The sequence below is a fragment of the Monodelphis domestica genome, chromosome 1, assembly GCF_027887165.1.
Source record: "Monodelphis domestica isolate mMonDom1 chromosome 1, mMonDom1.pri, whole genome shotgun sequence".
In the NCBI taxonomy this organism is placed as follows: domain Eukaryota; kingdom Metazoa; phylum Chordata; class Mammalia; order Didelphimorphia; family Didelphidae; genus Monodelphis; species Monodelphis domestica.
In genome coordinates, this window is record NC_077227.1 from 598,018,661 (window position 1) to 598,034,457 (window position 15,797).

Below are 15,797 nucleotides of genomic sequence, written 5' to 3' on the forward strand. Positions count from 1 at the left end.
AAAAGAAAGACAATCCCTGTTCTCTTAGAATTTACATTATAATGAGGAAATAAAACACATGAAAAGTTGTTGAAAAGGGGGGAAGTATCCCTGTGTCCCTGTGAGGGCATAGTAATAAAGTAGAGAGTCAGAAGCACAGCCAACATGGGAATAAAACATGGCCCACCTGGGCCCATCCCTGAAATAGAGACCACTAGAAGAAACTCACCAAGAGGAACATGGTGGAGTGATGTTGAATCTTTATAGATGACAAAGTTGTGAGAGATATCTTATACACTAATTGACAGCTGGAACCCATAAATACTTTGAAAAGTTAGAGCATTGATCTGTAGCTAATTAGATGAAAATATAGACAAATATAAAGTCTCAGATTCAAGTAAATCAGTGCCACAGGTACAAGAAGAGGAAATATGGCAGGAACCAATTAATCATCATTTATTAAGCACTTCCTTTGTGCCAAGCACTAAAGAAACCAAGGAAGGCAAAAATAGCCACTACCTTCCACTTAACTGCTGTCAGCCTCAGTGTCCTCATCTGTAAAATTGAGAAAATCTGTAGTACTTGCTTCATCAAACTATTGTCAGGATCAACTGAAATAATCTGTGTAAATTGCCCTGCAGGCCTTGAGGTACTATTTAAATGTTAGCTTGTTGCCCAGCACTTCATACAGCTTCCTAACTAGTTCCTAATCTGAACCCTCAAGGGTTAAGTCTGACAGCCTACCATCTCAAAACCAAGTGAATGAAGAGTGCTGTGCTTTGACTATGATATTCTGCTTTATAGATAACACATGTCTATATGTTGGTTGGTCCATCAGTTCATGTGGCTTGAGTAGATACTACCGACAGAGAACTGAATAGTAGGGAGAAAACATACTGGAATACTTCTGAGAAACTTCTCCCTTAAACGGAGGAACATCTTTTAGCAAGAGTTATCATCCCAGAGATGCTCTATGTCTCTGAATGACTGATTATCACAGTCTCTGAAGAATTAGTGTCACCCAATTCTGAGGGACTTATGAGAAAGAACTGTGGGAGCAGAAACACAAAAGAGGAGGGAAAAAGAATGTGTCACATAACCAAAGACAATGAAAAGACACATCCATGGATTTTTCTTCTGGGTGACTTACAGGAGGATATGGGCAAGAGTCACACAAAGATCAAACTATTGAAGCAGCATCAGACATTCTTGACATTCTGTTCCATGACCCCTTCTCCTCTGTGTTTTCCTGAAGTTACTCTCACCTGGTTCTCTTCCTACCAGTGAAGCTCTTCATAGGGTTAGTTGGTTGGTCTTCATTCATAACCTAACCCCTTATTGTCAGCATCCACTAAGGTTCTGCCCTGGACCTTCCTTTTTCTCTCCACTTCTTCCTTCTCATTTATATTATCAGTTCCTATGTATTCAGTGATATCTGATAGATGATATTCATACCCCTACACTTCTTGGCTTTAGTCCTATATCTCCAACTAACTATTGGACATTTTCAGTTGCCTATACCCCCCCAAGATTCACCCTTTTCCTTACTTTGGTGTTTCTATCTACCATTCTGTACTACCATTCTTCCATTCTTTAGTTCATAACTGAAGAGTCCCCATCTTTTTTCTCTCCCACAACTTTCATATCCAGTCAGTTGTGAAATTTTAACGATATTACCTCTACATCTTTCACACACACCCCTTTCTCTCCAGACACAGCACCCAAATCACCCCCCTGCTCAAAAAAGCTAGCAAGGCCCCCAACATCTCTAGACCAAAGTATAAATTCTTTTATTTGGCATTCAGAGCCCACCCAGGCTGATTGTACACTGCGGTCATTCACATAGTCTATATTCTGGACAAACTGGCTACTTTGCTGTTCCCCATATCTAACATTGTCATCCTCCCATCCTTGTACCTTTGCACAGATTTTTCCTCCTCTGTGCCTGAAATAAAGTCTTCTTTCTTTCTTTTGTCTCTTGGAATCACTTGCTTCCTTTAAAACTTAGCTTAAGTGCTACATTAATCCTACTACAATCCTTCTGATCACTTCAAATGCTGATAACCTCCCTTAAAAATTACTTTATATACATTTTATATTTTCTTAGCTGTATACACGTCATTTCTCCCCAATTGAATATGAGCTCTTTGAGGCCAGGAACTGTTGTTTCCATCTCTATATCTCTAGCACTTAGCATAATGCCCGGCATATAGGAGATGCTTAATAAATGCTTATTGAATGAAATAGTAACTGGCGTTCATAGACAATACAATAAATATTAAGCACTTACTATACACTAGGCACTATGCTAAGTACTGGGATATAAATATGAAAAAGATAGTCCCTGCCCTCAAAGAGTGTATAATTTTTAAATTTAATTTTATTTCATTAAATATATCATGATTATATGTTAAAAAAAACTTTTAACAGTCATTTTTAAAAATTCTTCCTTCTTGAGATGGCAAGCAATTTGGTATCACGTATACATGTGAAGTCATGTAAAACATATTTCTATATTAATCATGTTGCAAAAGAAAATAAAACAATAAAAATTTTTGAAGTAAAAAGTTTTCTTCAGTATGCCTTCAAAGTTCATCATTTCTCAAGGAGCTTACAATCTAATGGGAGAAGAAAACACATATAATGCAAGCAATAAAGTTTGTGGGAAATTAAGAGTTGCCTGGGCTTCTGAGCCCTTTTTAAATGGGGGCTATGCTCAGTGGATAGAGAACCAGGTCTAGAAAAGGAAAGTCTTGGGTTCAAATCTTCCCTCAGATACTTCCTAGCTGTGTGACTGAGCAAGTCACTTAACCCCAGTTGCTTAGCCCTTCAAATTCTTCTGTCTTAGAATCACTTGATTCTAAGACAGAAGATATGGGTTGTTTTTTAGTTTTTTGGTGGTGGTTGTTGTTGTTGTTATTTTAATAAATAAATAGGAACCAGGAGTTTTTTGCTCCTCCCTCTAGCCCACTAGTCAGAGATATTGAGGCAACTGAGGGTACAGATGAGGTCTCAGTAACAGAGCTGATGCATTCTCCTTGATGATGAGTTTCCTGGTGATGAACTTATGTGGTGCTTTAAGGATAGCAAAGCACTTGACACATTATCTTATTTGATCCTCAGATATATTTTTTCATTTTAGAAAGTTTTCAGACAAAGGTAATACCCTACCTCATTAGCATAACTCCTCAATTCATCATGTTTTAGTGGATATTTCCACAACATTTTATAGTTGCTGCTATTGTCATTTGTTTTGAAATCAGCCAGCTCCTCAAGAAATCCAGACAGTCCCTGATAAAATGAAATGATGTCTAAAAAGAAGTGACAAAGGTTGCTGAGCATTTTGCTGCAATTCTCAAAAGTGATATTTCTAGTGCCAGCATTTCAGCCTCTCTGGTGAACAAGAAGTCATTAATCTGCTCTAGAGAAGGCTTTGAAAGCCAGGCAGAATAGTTTCAATTTCATGTGGTTGAAAATAAGTAGCATTTTAAGCTTTTAGAGAAGGGGATTCATATACTGAAATTTGTACAAGGTAATTTGGGATTAATTTGGAAGATGAATTGAGGGCTTAAAGCCTTAGAACAAACTAGGTATGGGAATCTGTTGCAGTAAGTAGACATAATGTGAAAAGGACACAGACTGAGGCAGTGGCAGTAACAATGGAGAGAAAATTATATATACTTTAGAGAGTATGAGTCCTTATTGACTAAGTATAAAAAAGAGAAAAATGAATCAAAGATAAATAAGTGCATTGACAAAAAAAAAGAAAAGAAAAACTTATATTATTAGGAAAAGAAGATGAGTTTAGTTGTACACTCTAGTGTGATGGTGAATAGTCCAAATCAAAGTATGTCTTTGTCAAATAGAGTAATCTGGAGATTGCTGTAAAAACAAAACTAAAGAAATAGATTTTAGAATGACCAGCATGGAGGTGATAGGTGAAACTATGGAAGAACTTGTGAGAAATTGTGTTAAGGCAGAAGAATATAAGCCCTTCTCTAATGTTCGTAGTTAAGGAGGAAGATAAGAAGATATCAAAGGGAACAAAAGAATAGCTAGAATTGGAGGATAATCTGAAAAGTACAGTTTATAGAAGTCAAGAGAAAAAGTTTCAGGGAGCACCTGGGTGGCTCAGTGGATTGAGAGCCAGGCTTATAGATGAGAGGTCCTGCTTTCAAATCTGGCCTCAGAAACTTCCTAGCTATGTGACCCTGAGCAAGTCACTTAACTCCATTACCTAGCTCTTACTGCTCTTCTGCCTTGGAGCCAATACACAGTATTGATTGTAATATGGAAGGCAAGGGTGTAAAAAAAAAAGAGAATCAATAAAAAAATGAGATAGCCCCCATCTTCAAGGATCTTACATTCTGCTGGGGTTTTACAATGTGTAACATAAGTAATTATAAAATAGCATCATAGCATCATGTATTTAAAACCAGCAGGGGGTTGGAGGTCATTTAATACAATTCCCATTTTTTTAGTTGAGGCAAGTTAGGCTCAGAGAAGTTATGTGATTTCTCTAAGATCACACAAATAGGAAACAGGACTGGGATCTGAACCCATGTCCTTTGACTACCAGGGTCCAGCAAGAATTAACAAATCATTTCAGGAAGGTGAGGATTCTAATAATTTGACAGATCGGGAAAAGCCTCAAAGGCAGTAGCATGTGAATTGTTCTTTAAAAGAAGCTAAACATTCTGTGAGGTGGAGATGAAGAATGAGTATATTGTACATTTGTGCAAAGTGATATGTAAGGGGAATAGCTAGCAGGCCAATTTGACTGAAGTATAAAACATGTAAAGGGGAGGATATATGAGATAAGACTGCAAAGATAAATGGGAACCAGATTATAGACGACTTTAAATGCCAAGTGATTGCATTTAGAGTTCCTCCTAGAGGAAATAGGAAGCCCTTGAAGATTTTTGAATAGGCAAGTGGCATGGTCAGATCAGTATTTTAGGAATATTAATTTAGCAGCTCTGTTGAAAATGAATTGGAAAGGAAAGATAATGTAAGCAGGAGAAAATGGAAAAAATGGTTTATGCATAACAACCCATCTATGGAAATGTGTCGGTTTGTATACATATAGATCAACCTTACCCACGCTAGAGGAAAATGAGGGATGACAGGCAGACAGCCAGAGTGCCCTTCCAATATCCGTGCAATAATAGAAGAAATTGAGGAAAGTTTCCAATATGTTAGGTGGGTTTCCCATAGCAATTATAAAGGAGAACATGGACAAATACTGCACAAGATTGGAATGAATGAGTTGTGAACTTCATTAGAGAAAGAACATCCAAATACCAGAGGTCATAGCACCATTTGAATTTTGAGTTTGTACAAGATTCTATACTTTTTTCATTCTTTATTCTTTTCTGTGGTCTTTTCTCCTTATGTGTTTTTTCCATCATAGTATTCTACTATAATATCCTTTGGACTCTGTATATTTCCTCTCATAACTGTAGGGATTATTCAAGTTTTCATCATCTCATGCCTTGACCAGTACAGCCTCATGATGGTTATCTGCATCTTCTCCCACATGACTTTCAAGGTCTACTTCCAACTACCCACTCTTCCATTTCCTCAACTTTATTTCTCTTTCACTTACAATATAGACTGACCATCTCACTATTATGTCTGTTTTAACTTTCTTGTGGTCATGTCCATTCCTTTGCTCATACTTTGTCTGGATCTTTCTTAGACCCTTTACCTGTCTATACTGAGCCTTTCCCAAAATTTCCTTCAAAAATTTCTTTCCCAAGAAGCCTTGCATAGCAGTAGATGCATTGGAGAATGCTTCATTCAATGTCAGAGGAGTTGGGTTCAAATCCCACCTCAGTTACTTACTCCCTGGTTAAACTTGGGCAAGCCACTCAATTCCTGTGGGCCTTAGTTGCCCGAGGAAGTTGGACTTGATGGCCTTCTGAAATCTCTTTCAACTCAAGTTTATGGTCCTAGGGATACCACCTAACTGTTCACTTAAATATCCCTCAGTACTCATTTATTCAGTATATATTCTATTTGTATTTTATATCTTTTAACAGCATTTCTTTATGATTTCACTTTATGTCTATGAGCTTCTTAAACATAGGGTCTATATTCTGTTTCCTTTAGTGTTAAGTCCATGGAACATGTTTGGAAAATATTAGTAGCCTGTGATCTATTTCTCTAGTATCCTTAACAGTGCCTTAACATTTTGGGGTTGATTGGTACACTCTTTGCTTTGTTCATCAATGTATGTGGTGGTGAACTTTTAGATTTATAGACCAATTTTATATGCTGGGTCCTGCACTTGAAAATAAATTTTCCTTTTCAGTTGGGTATTTACATGAAATGTTCCTGATGGAGCTCTTGCCAAGTATTCGTTGATTCCAATAATATTCCATTTACATTTTGGTGCTTGAATGGAGAATTTGAGGTGACAGTTTTGTTTAGAAAGTGGCATTGTCTTTTTTTTAGCCTCTTTATAGCAACACAAATCTTTATCAATACTAAGGATCAGTGAAATGTTTCAATATTATGGAAGCTGAAATTATGGATGTCTGGTATGACCTAATCATCATATACGTTATTGTCATCCAAGGAAGTGTTATTTTTATTACTGTATTAACATTTATCTATTTATTTGTTGTTTGCAGGCATTTCATTTTTATAGCAAGGTGGCACTACAGACTAAAATTAGGAAGGTTAATGTTCTTTTCAGATTCCAAGTTTATTCCTTGTAGATGACATGTTTTCTGTCATAACAAGACACTTAGTGTTACCATTCCTGTTCCTCCTTTGCTACTCCCTCTATTTCCTATGAGCTGATGTACTTTCACACCAGTTCTCCTTTGCCTTATTTTTCTGTGTGTGTGTATGTGTGAGAGTGTGAGTGTGTGTGTATAATGGCCCATCTGTAGAGAGAGCTCCATTTGTATAAATACAGATTAGCCTTGCCCAAACAATATGGTCATTCCAAAGCCCTGTCCAATGAACTCAATTTCAAAGGAACCTTGCTAGGAGAACCAAATATACTATTCTCATATTTGGTACTGGGAATGATCCAGATTCCTGTAATTGGCCTCTTATTCGAGTTTGGCTCCTTACCCTAATCTAGAATTTTGGTCCTTCTAGAACTGAAACCAGGCAATCATCACAATTTACATACACAAGGAATTTACTCCCTTTCAAAGTCATCCATGTAATGACAGAAGAAGAGGAGAAAATCATACTATCATACTTTTCAAAAGGACTATTTGTATATCCAAAGCATTTGACAAAGTCTGTTAAAATAACTTTGTGGAAAGATAGTAAGCAAAAACCTATGAGAATACAGTACAACGAAAGTCATGGAAAGTGAAAGATTTAAGAAAGGAAAACCATTATCAAGACTGTCAAATGTGATAGAAAGGTCAAAGAGGATGAAGACTAAAGAAAGGCCATTGGATTTAGTTACAAAATGGTGACTTTTGAGAGAATGCTTTAAGTAGAGTAATAGAGACAAAATTATGTTTTAAGTGGTATTGGAGCAAGCAGGTATTGGAATATTGAAATAAACAGGTGTGAACTATTCTTGAGAAGTGTGACAATCATTTATTAAGTATCTACTATATGCAAAGTACTATGCTAAGTGCCTGGTATAAAAAGATAAAAATGAAACAATCATTTCCCTTAGGGAGCTTAAATTCTTTTGGGAAATTCAATAGATAGATAGACAGACAGACAGAATAAATGCAGTGTAATGGGGAGTAATGGAATGGAAGAAAGACTTTGTGTGGTTAACATTTGAAATGAGCATTGAGAAATACTTGGTTCCTTAGGGACTGATGGAGAAGGAGAGGTCATTCCAAGACTAAGAGAACAATTAAAAAATATACATAATAAATAAACAAACAAATAAATAAATAAAAGCACTAAGATGGGAAATATGAAAGAAGTTATCCAATAAACAAAAGATCAATTTTGAAAAAAGAGACAACTGGTGAAGTAGTGGTCCTGAAGTGTAGGGTAAGCAGTAGTGGGTTCTCCATGGAAAAGAAAAGGACGTCCTCCTTCGGAGTCAAAATTGGCATTTTTTCTAGAGAAGCCCATTTGCTAAGTCATCATTCTGCCTTTGATATCAGAAAAGCCTCCTTGAGATTTATAAGGTATTTCTCTTTCATTGGAACTTCTTATCTCTTAACCTAGTCTTTCTCTTTCTACTACTTTTTTTTTTAAATCTTTTACCTTCCATCTTGGAATCAATACTGTGTATTGGTTCCAAGGCAGAAGAGTGTTAAGGGCTATACAATGGGGGTAAGTCACTTGATCAGTGTCACACATCTAGGAAGTATCTGAGGTCAGATTTGAACCCAGGACCTCCCATCTCTGGGCCTGGCTCGATCCACTGAACCACCCAGCTGCCCCCTTTTTGACTACTTTTTGTATGTATCAGCCATTGTTAAAATCCCTTAACTTGTTTTTCTTTGTCCTCTTTTAGCCCATGGACCAAGCCTCTCTCAAAAACAGTGATGTCCTCATTTTGACAGGACTTACTCAGATTCCAACAGCGAATCCTGATGGCATGGTAGGAGAATTTTGCAGCAATTTGGGTACGTAGGCATGAAAAAATATCAGAATAGATGTTTTTAATTATTTGAATGAATGAACAAAGCCTTTATGATACTTTTACTACATGCAAAGCACTGTGCTAAGCACTAGGGATACAATTGAAAAATGAGAGAGCCCCAGTTCTGCAGAAACTCACATTCTAATGATAATATATACATAAAAGTTCAGCTTCAAGTCAGATGGGAAAGTGCTATAGTTAAGATGCAGCTACAAAGCAAATGTTAATGCCTCTGTAATGGCATTTTCACTGATAAAATCATAAGAGATGTTGAATCATTGGATACTTCCAAGGACTTTGATGACAAGAACTTTCTTTTCTGTATCTTCAGTAGCTGTGGTTCTAGCATCTGTAAGAGCAGTCACCAGGCTGCATCACTACAGAGACTGCTTCCCAGAATGAGGTCTGAGGGTACTGAGCTGGAAGCATGTGTTATTCCCAAAGCTCTTGGTGTTCTGGGCTATCCCCATCAAAATGCAAGGGAAGATAGCAGTTGTGGCAGTGTTGGTGGTTTGACTTACTTGACATACACCCCACCTCCTATCAGAGTTGTCACTGCTTCAGCTGAGCTAGTTTGCCTTTCTTGTAGATGGCATTTGGTGGGAATGGCTGACCCCTTCTCCACAGAGATTGCTTCCCTGGGTGATGAATGTGAGGGCTAGAGTAGAAGTAGTATGAGTGTCCCTGTATTCTCACCCCCTTCTCTCTACCCATTGTTTCCTGCCTCATGTCCATTTGCAATTTGAGAAAGATATTTAATTTACTCTACTTAACTCAATACTCTAGCTTTCATCTCCCTACCTACCTAAGTTCCCTGTCCAAACTATGCATCCAGAGGTAGAGTTTTTAGCATTTTCTGTGACAAATTGTGCCTTTCGATGTTCATTTGTATATATAAGAGGGAATTACTATTTATTATTCTTGTGGGAGACTTTTAGTGGATTTGGAGGATGGAAGAGACTGGAAGTAAGAAGTCTACTTTTTAGGACTTTAGCAAACTAGCCTACATGGAGTAATATAAGTTCTAAATTCATGACAGTGGTATATTTAAAGTGCCTTTTAAAATTGTGTGTGTGTGTGTCTGTGTGTACATTAGGTAACCAGTAGAGCATTGCATTGCATTGCATTTTTCTACTTACTCAGAAAGAATTTATAACAATAATTTTTAAAAAATCCATAGAATCTAGTTAAATCTGATTCATATATTAAGTTAGCTTCCAGAAAAGTAAACAGCCTAAATACTTTATCCATAAGAACTTAGCAATATTATCTATAGGAGAGGAATTGAAAATATAATGCTGTTACATTTGCTTGGCTAACTGTACTTTCTGAAATTCCAATTAAGCCTTTCTAATCACAATGGACCATATAACTCTTAGCCAATATATACCTGACAGAACTTGGAGTCAGAATCAGAGACTGACTGTACTACCACTTTCAACATGGATAACCTTGGGGAAAATACTTAACCTCTCCAGGTCTCAATTTCCTCATCTGTAAATTTAGAGATTTCCATTTCTAAACCTATGATTTTTTTTCCAGCTATAAATTAACTTTCTAAACCCCAGGGTAGGGAGATATATTTGACTGTTTTATGTACCATTTTAAAGTAGAATCTTGTGTTTGGCCCAAATTGGGTCAAAGTTAGTATAACCTATTAGACTGTCTTGAGTACCTGTTAAGGCTCTATGGAACCTAAAAATCTTTTTAAAAAGGAAAATGCTTAATATGTAAACACCAACCTCAAGAAAAGCATAGTCCAGTTGAGGACAATATGCACTTACACAATAAAGAGGAGCACAAGGAATCATACAAACACTGATATAACCAACTTTCCTCTTTCCTTTAGAATATGATACTTAATCTCTCAGTATCTCAGTTTTCTTTGATGATACTTCCAGCTTTGTAGTCTATTAAGATTTTAAACAGGTTCTATCACAGTTCAGAGAAGAGTAAAATCACTGGGTTGAAATAATCGAAAAAGAATGTAGTCTAGGAAATAATCATTATTCACATTTATATATCCCTGTAAGGTTTGCAAACAAAGGATTTGAACCTAGATCTCTTGACTCCAAGTTCAACATTGTTCCCACTAAACCATATTGTTATACAGACTGCCTAGCTCTATATGGTGTAAACCTTAAAATTTCTTAGACTTATGAATGTTGGAAATTTCCCCATTGTGAAATTTAATACTGGAAAAAATTTCCTACTGATAGTAAGAACTCTATTTGAATGTGAAACCCCTTGGCATGGGAGGATCTTTCTCCTCCCTACTTAAGACTACTTTAGGACAGAAACCTTTTGCTAAACAATGGAAAGGGCTTTGACCTATGCTTAAGCATAGAACAGGAAGTTCTTTGAGTCATGATTGATTTTAGAATTAACACAATAGAGATACTTAGAATGACAGAACCAGGTCTTGGAAAATACAATCTCCACCCTACTTAGAGTAACAGGATTTAGGAAGGGCTGCAGCAAGATCAAGATTTAATTATTTGAGAATATGACCTTCAACATACATGTGCAAAACCACAGACCTCTGGGCGGTCCTGGGTTAAGCTAGAGCCACCATTGGCACAGGTGAGACATCAACAGTGATTGGTAGATGTGAGAACTGAGGGGAGGGGACTTAGATGGTTTCCTTAAAGATATCGGGGTCTGAGGAGAGGGAGGAGAGTTTGCTGCTCGGAGGAGGTTTTTTTGCTCTGAGCGAGGTGGCTCTGAAGGAGGACTGAGGAGGTTGCTCTGTGGGAGGACCAGGAGAGAAGGCTGGCTCTGAAGGAGGAGAATTCTCTGGAAACATTTCTTGAAAGGAGGTTCTCTTAAAGGTGGAGCCTGAGGTTGGCATGAGAAGCCTTACCTAGAGAAATCTTGGGTGAGTGATAAAACCAACTGACTGATTTATTCATTCTTATTCCTTTCTTACTTTCTCTCTTTTTCTATTGATTAATCAGTGTATTATAAATTAAATTTCTCTATAAAACCCAGTTGGCTTGGGCATATTCATAAATTGGGAATATATTCCCTGGCGACCATCTTATATTTATATAAAACCAAGACACAGTAGAAAACATATTTCAGTGGTCATAATTGATATATATATTTCCCTTGCTCCCAAACATTTTAATTATCACAATGGGCAAAAGGTATTCTGTCTTGGAAGCATGATCAAAGTTGAGAATGGGCACAAAATATGTGTAGACTTTGAAGAGATCAACCTAGCTGGAGCAAGGGCTATATTTGAGAGTAATAGGCAATCAAGATGTGGAAGGTAGACGGTGCCAGATTATATGAAAGCCTTTAAAACCAGTCAGGTAGTTAACAAGCATTTATTTTGACCTTATTATGTCCCATGTACTGTATTAAGTGCTGACAGTACAAAGAAAGGCAAATGGTAGTCCCTGTTCCTAAGGAGCTCACATTCTTAATAAGGAAGAAAATATGTAAACAAACTATATACAGGATAAATTGGAAATAATCAAACAGAAGGAAGGCACTAAAATTAAGAAAGATTAGAAAAGACTTCTTGTAGGGGGTAGAATGCCAGCCAGGTCTTGAAGAAAGTGGGGCTGGCATGAAATGAGAGATGATTTTTGGAAATATCTGAAGTCTGGAAATTAATTGTCCAGTTTGAGCAATAGTTAGGAAGTCAGGAACTGTTAGGTGGTGCAGTGGATAGATTGTTGGGCCTGGACTCAGAAAGATCTGAATTAAAATCCTGCTTCATATACTAGCTGTATGACTCTGGGTAAGACACTTAATATCATTTACCTCAACTTCCTCATCTATAAAATGAGCTAGAGAAGGAAATTAAAAACTACTCCAATGTCTTTTCCAAAGAAAACTCCAAAAGAGGTCGCAAAGAGTTTGACATGACTGAAAACTGTTATGGGTACGGAAGGATAGCCTTTTTGGGGTTCGGGAAGGATGCCTTTTGCAAGCATGCAATGACTCCAAAACTAGCTTAAAAACAAAAAGAGATTTATTAATTTAGAAAGTAATGTTGAGAGTGGCCAGGAGGATAGCAAGGTAGAACAGCAAGGTGGGGAGCAGTTCCCTGGGAGGACAGCATGAAAGGAAAGGCTGTTCCCCCAGATGACATCAGTTCTAGGGATTTTATACATTTTTCACAACAGTTGGTCACTCAGGCATGAGGTGGGGTGATCATACTGGGGTCTGCCTGGGGACATAAAGATTCCTTAGTTTTAGGGGACAAACAGATGTCTGATAGGATCGAGGTGTGGTCTGAAGGTGCATCTTTCTGTCCATCTAGAGGACAATCAAAGGAAGATAGTCATCTCAGGATCCTAGAGGAGTCATTGGGTGTTTTTAGTCTCAGAGTCAGGAAAAAAACAAGGGAGTTCCCCTGATAATAGTTCACCTGGGTTTCTGGGGTATAGTGCCCATGTCATCTCCCCGCCTCTCCTAATATGTAAGGGAAAACGGGACAGTGATCTGTCTTCTGTAACTTCTTCAGAGCTGAGGATAGATGTAGAGATGTCCCTGCCTACCCCTTAGGAGAGAGAGAGGTATTGACTGTAGGCAGTGTCCAGAGCATCAGGCCGGGGTGGTTGCTGAAGTTATGGGGGAATCTGGCATCTGGGTGACTCCCATGCGTGCTTTTACCCTAGAAGCAACTAGAGAGATGACAAGGTTACAAATACAAGGTCCATATATCAAGATACCCCCAATTATCAGGATGATAGGGATAAATGGGGCAAGGAGGGCATATAGCCAGGATTTCCAGAGGATGAGCCAGGAGACAGCTTTCTACGGGCATCAGCCATCCAAGTGGACACCTCATGTAACTCTTGGGCTTGTATTTCCACTTTGTGGGAATTATTGATATACCAAAAAGGACAAAGAATGTAAGGAAAGAGATAATCATGGCTAGAGCAAGAGAGATTTAAGATAACAAGGAGGAGGGGGTGGAGCTATTTATTCCAAAGTGTCCTTAGGTTGGGTCTTTCTGCGGAAGAGGAGTTTGAGATCTTCCAGTGGCTCACAGGAATAAGTGGCTTCCATTCCCCCTTCACCACCTGTTTCTAGAGGGATAAAGAGTTTAATACAAGAGACATAAGTCCATGTATTCTGCCCCTCTAATTTTACAGCTGTAGAAGTGGACAAAATAACCCTATGGGGGCCCTCCCATCGGGGTATTAGGTGGTTTGATCCAGTCCATGTCTTCAGATATACCAAGCTTCCTGTTTGGGCTGGGTAGAGAGATTCCTTTGTATCCTTTGGGGAGGATCTGATTAGCGTATTCTCTCAGAACCTGGTGGTTTGGGCCAAGTTGTCTAGAAAATGGAACAAGGCTGTGTATTTCTGTGTCTAAAAGAACATCAGAGGTTAGAAAAGGTCTCCCATAAAGTAATTCAAATGGGCTCAACCCTAACTTTGCCCGGGAGCAATTCTGATTCTGGTTAGGGCAATGGGGAGAGCTTGGACCCAATCAATTTTAGCCTCCTCACAGAGTTTGGTGAGGGCTCCTTTTAGGGTCTGATTCATTCGTTCTGTTTTCCCTAAAGATTGGGGATGCCAAGCTGAGTGTAAATGGTAAGTGATTCCCAAAGCCTTAGAGACCATCTGAGTGATCTGTGAAATGAAAGCAGGACCATTGTCACTGAAAGGTTTTTGGAAGGCCAAACATAGGGATGATTTTATTGAGTAGGGCCTTTGTGACATCTTGCGCTTTCTCTGATTTGGAGGGAAATGCTTCAGGCCAGCCTGTGAAGGTGTCTACAAAGACTAAAAGGATCTTGTACCTCTTGCAAGGTGGCAAATGGGTGAAATCTATCTGCCAATCCTCACCAGGTGATTCCCCTCTCCTTTGGATGGGCTTAAGGAGGGGAGGTGGCCTAAGAGCTCCAGTGCTGTTGGTTTGGGCACAGAGGGCACAGGATCTGCAAACTTCCCGGATGGTTTTGGAAATGCCTTTGCCTGTGAAAAATGGCTTTATCAGAGTGGTTAGTGCTTCCCTGCCCAAGTGTGTGGAGTTATGTAATCCCATAACCAGCTTCCACATTAGGTTACTAGGGAGGAGCAGAGGTCCAGAGGGAGAGCGCCACCACCCACTATGTTCAAGGGTAAATCCCTGAAGTTCTGCCTGTGCAATTTCCTTCTCAGTGTATGAGGGAGAAATGCCCTTTGGTATTGTGGGGTGTCATGGGGTTAGGGTCAGAGCAGTCAAAGAAGTGGCTCTTACAGCCTCTTTGGCAGCTAGGTCTGCCCTATGATTCCCTCGGGCTATGTTGGAATCTAGATCCTGATTCCTCTGCATTGAATGACAGCGATTTGGCTGGGTAAAGTAACTGCCTCAAGTAAACTTAGGATTTCCTTCCCATGTTTCAAGGGAGAGTTTTTGGTAGTTAATAAACCTCTTTCTTTCCAGATAGCCCCATGAGCATGTAAAACATGAAAGGCATATTTTGAGTCGGTGAAAATATTTGCCTTTTTCCCTTCAGCAAGCTGCAATGCTCTTGTGAGGGCGATCAGCTCTGCTTTTTGTGCTGAAGTCCCTGGGGGGAGTCTTTGCCTCAATGGTGGCTGTCTGAGAGACTATGGAGTACCCCGCTTTCCTTACCCCATTCTCCATAAAGGAGGACCCATCTGTATACCAGCTGACTTCTGCCTCAGGTAGAGGAGAATCTTTAAGATCTCCGCTAGAGAAAGTGTGGTCTATCAATTCCTCACAGTCATGGGAGGTAGGGTCTCCAGGAAGAGGGAGGAGGGTAGCTGGATTTAATGTCCTGCATACCTTCAGGGTAAGGCCAGGTGTGTCCAGTAAAAGAGCCTGGTACTTAGTGAGCTGGCCCCCAGAGAGCCATCTGTGACCTCTAGCTTCCAGAATGCTGAGGACACGATGGGGGGTCAGAATTTCTGGGGTTGACCCAGAGTTAGTTTAAATGCCTCTTCTGCCATGAGGACCGTGGCAGAGACTGCCCTCAAACATGGTGGCCATCCCCTGCTAACTGAGTCGAGTTGTTTGGAGAAGTAAGCAATGGGGCGGAGGTCAGGTCCTAGGTACTATGCTAGAAAGCCTAGCAAACTGCTTTCTCTCATCAGTAAACAAGAAAAACTGCGTTTCAAGGTCTGGAATCCCTAGGGTGGGGGAAGAAAGCCAGGTTTTTTAAAGTGAAAAGGCTTGTTCCTGGTCTCCCCCCCCCCCCAATCTAGGGGTTCCGAATCAGGCCCCTTAGTGGCTTCATAGAGAGGTTTTGCAATG

At 39.1% G+C, this 15,797-nt stretch overlaps 1 protein-coding gene across 4 annotated transcripts in view; it reads left to right on the forward strand.

Moving 5' to 3' along the window:
• The window catches only part of INTS9 (integrator complex subunit 9), a 124,304-nt gene that overhangs the window by 65,384 nt on the left and 43,123 nt on the right, over nucleotides 1–15,797 (forward strand). For all 4 annotated transcript variants that reach the window (XM_016423569.2, XM_007476499.3, XM_007476500.3 and 1 more), the window contains one exon: nucleotides 8,441–8,552. In XM_016423569.2, the coding sequence (XP_016279055.1) occupies nucleotides 8,441–8,552 (112 nt within the window). The remainder of the gene's footprint in view (nucleotides 1–8,440; nucleotides 8,553–15,797) is intronic.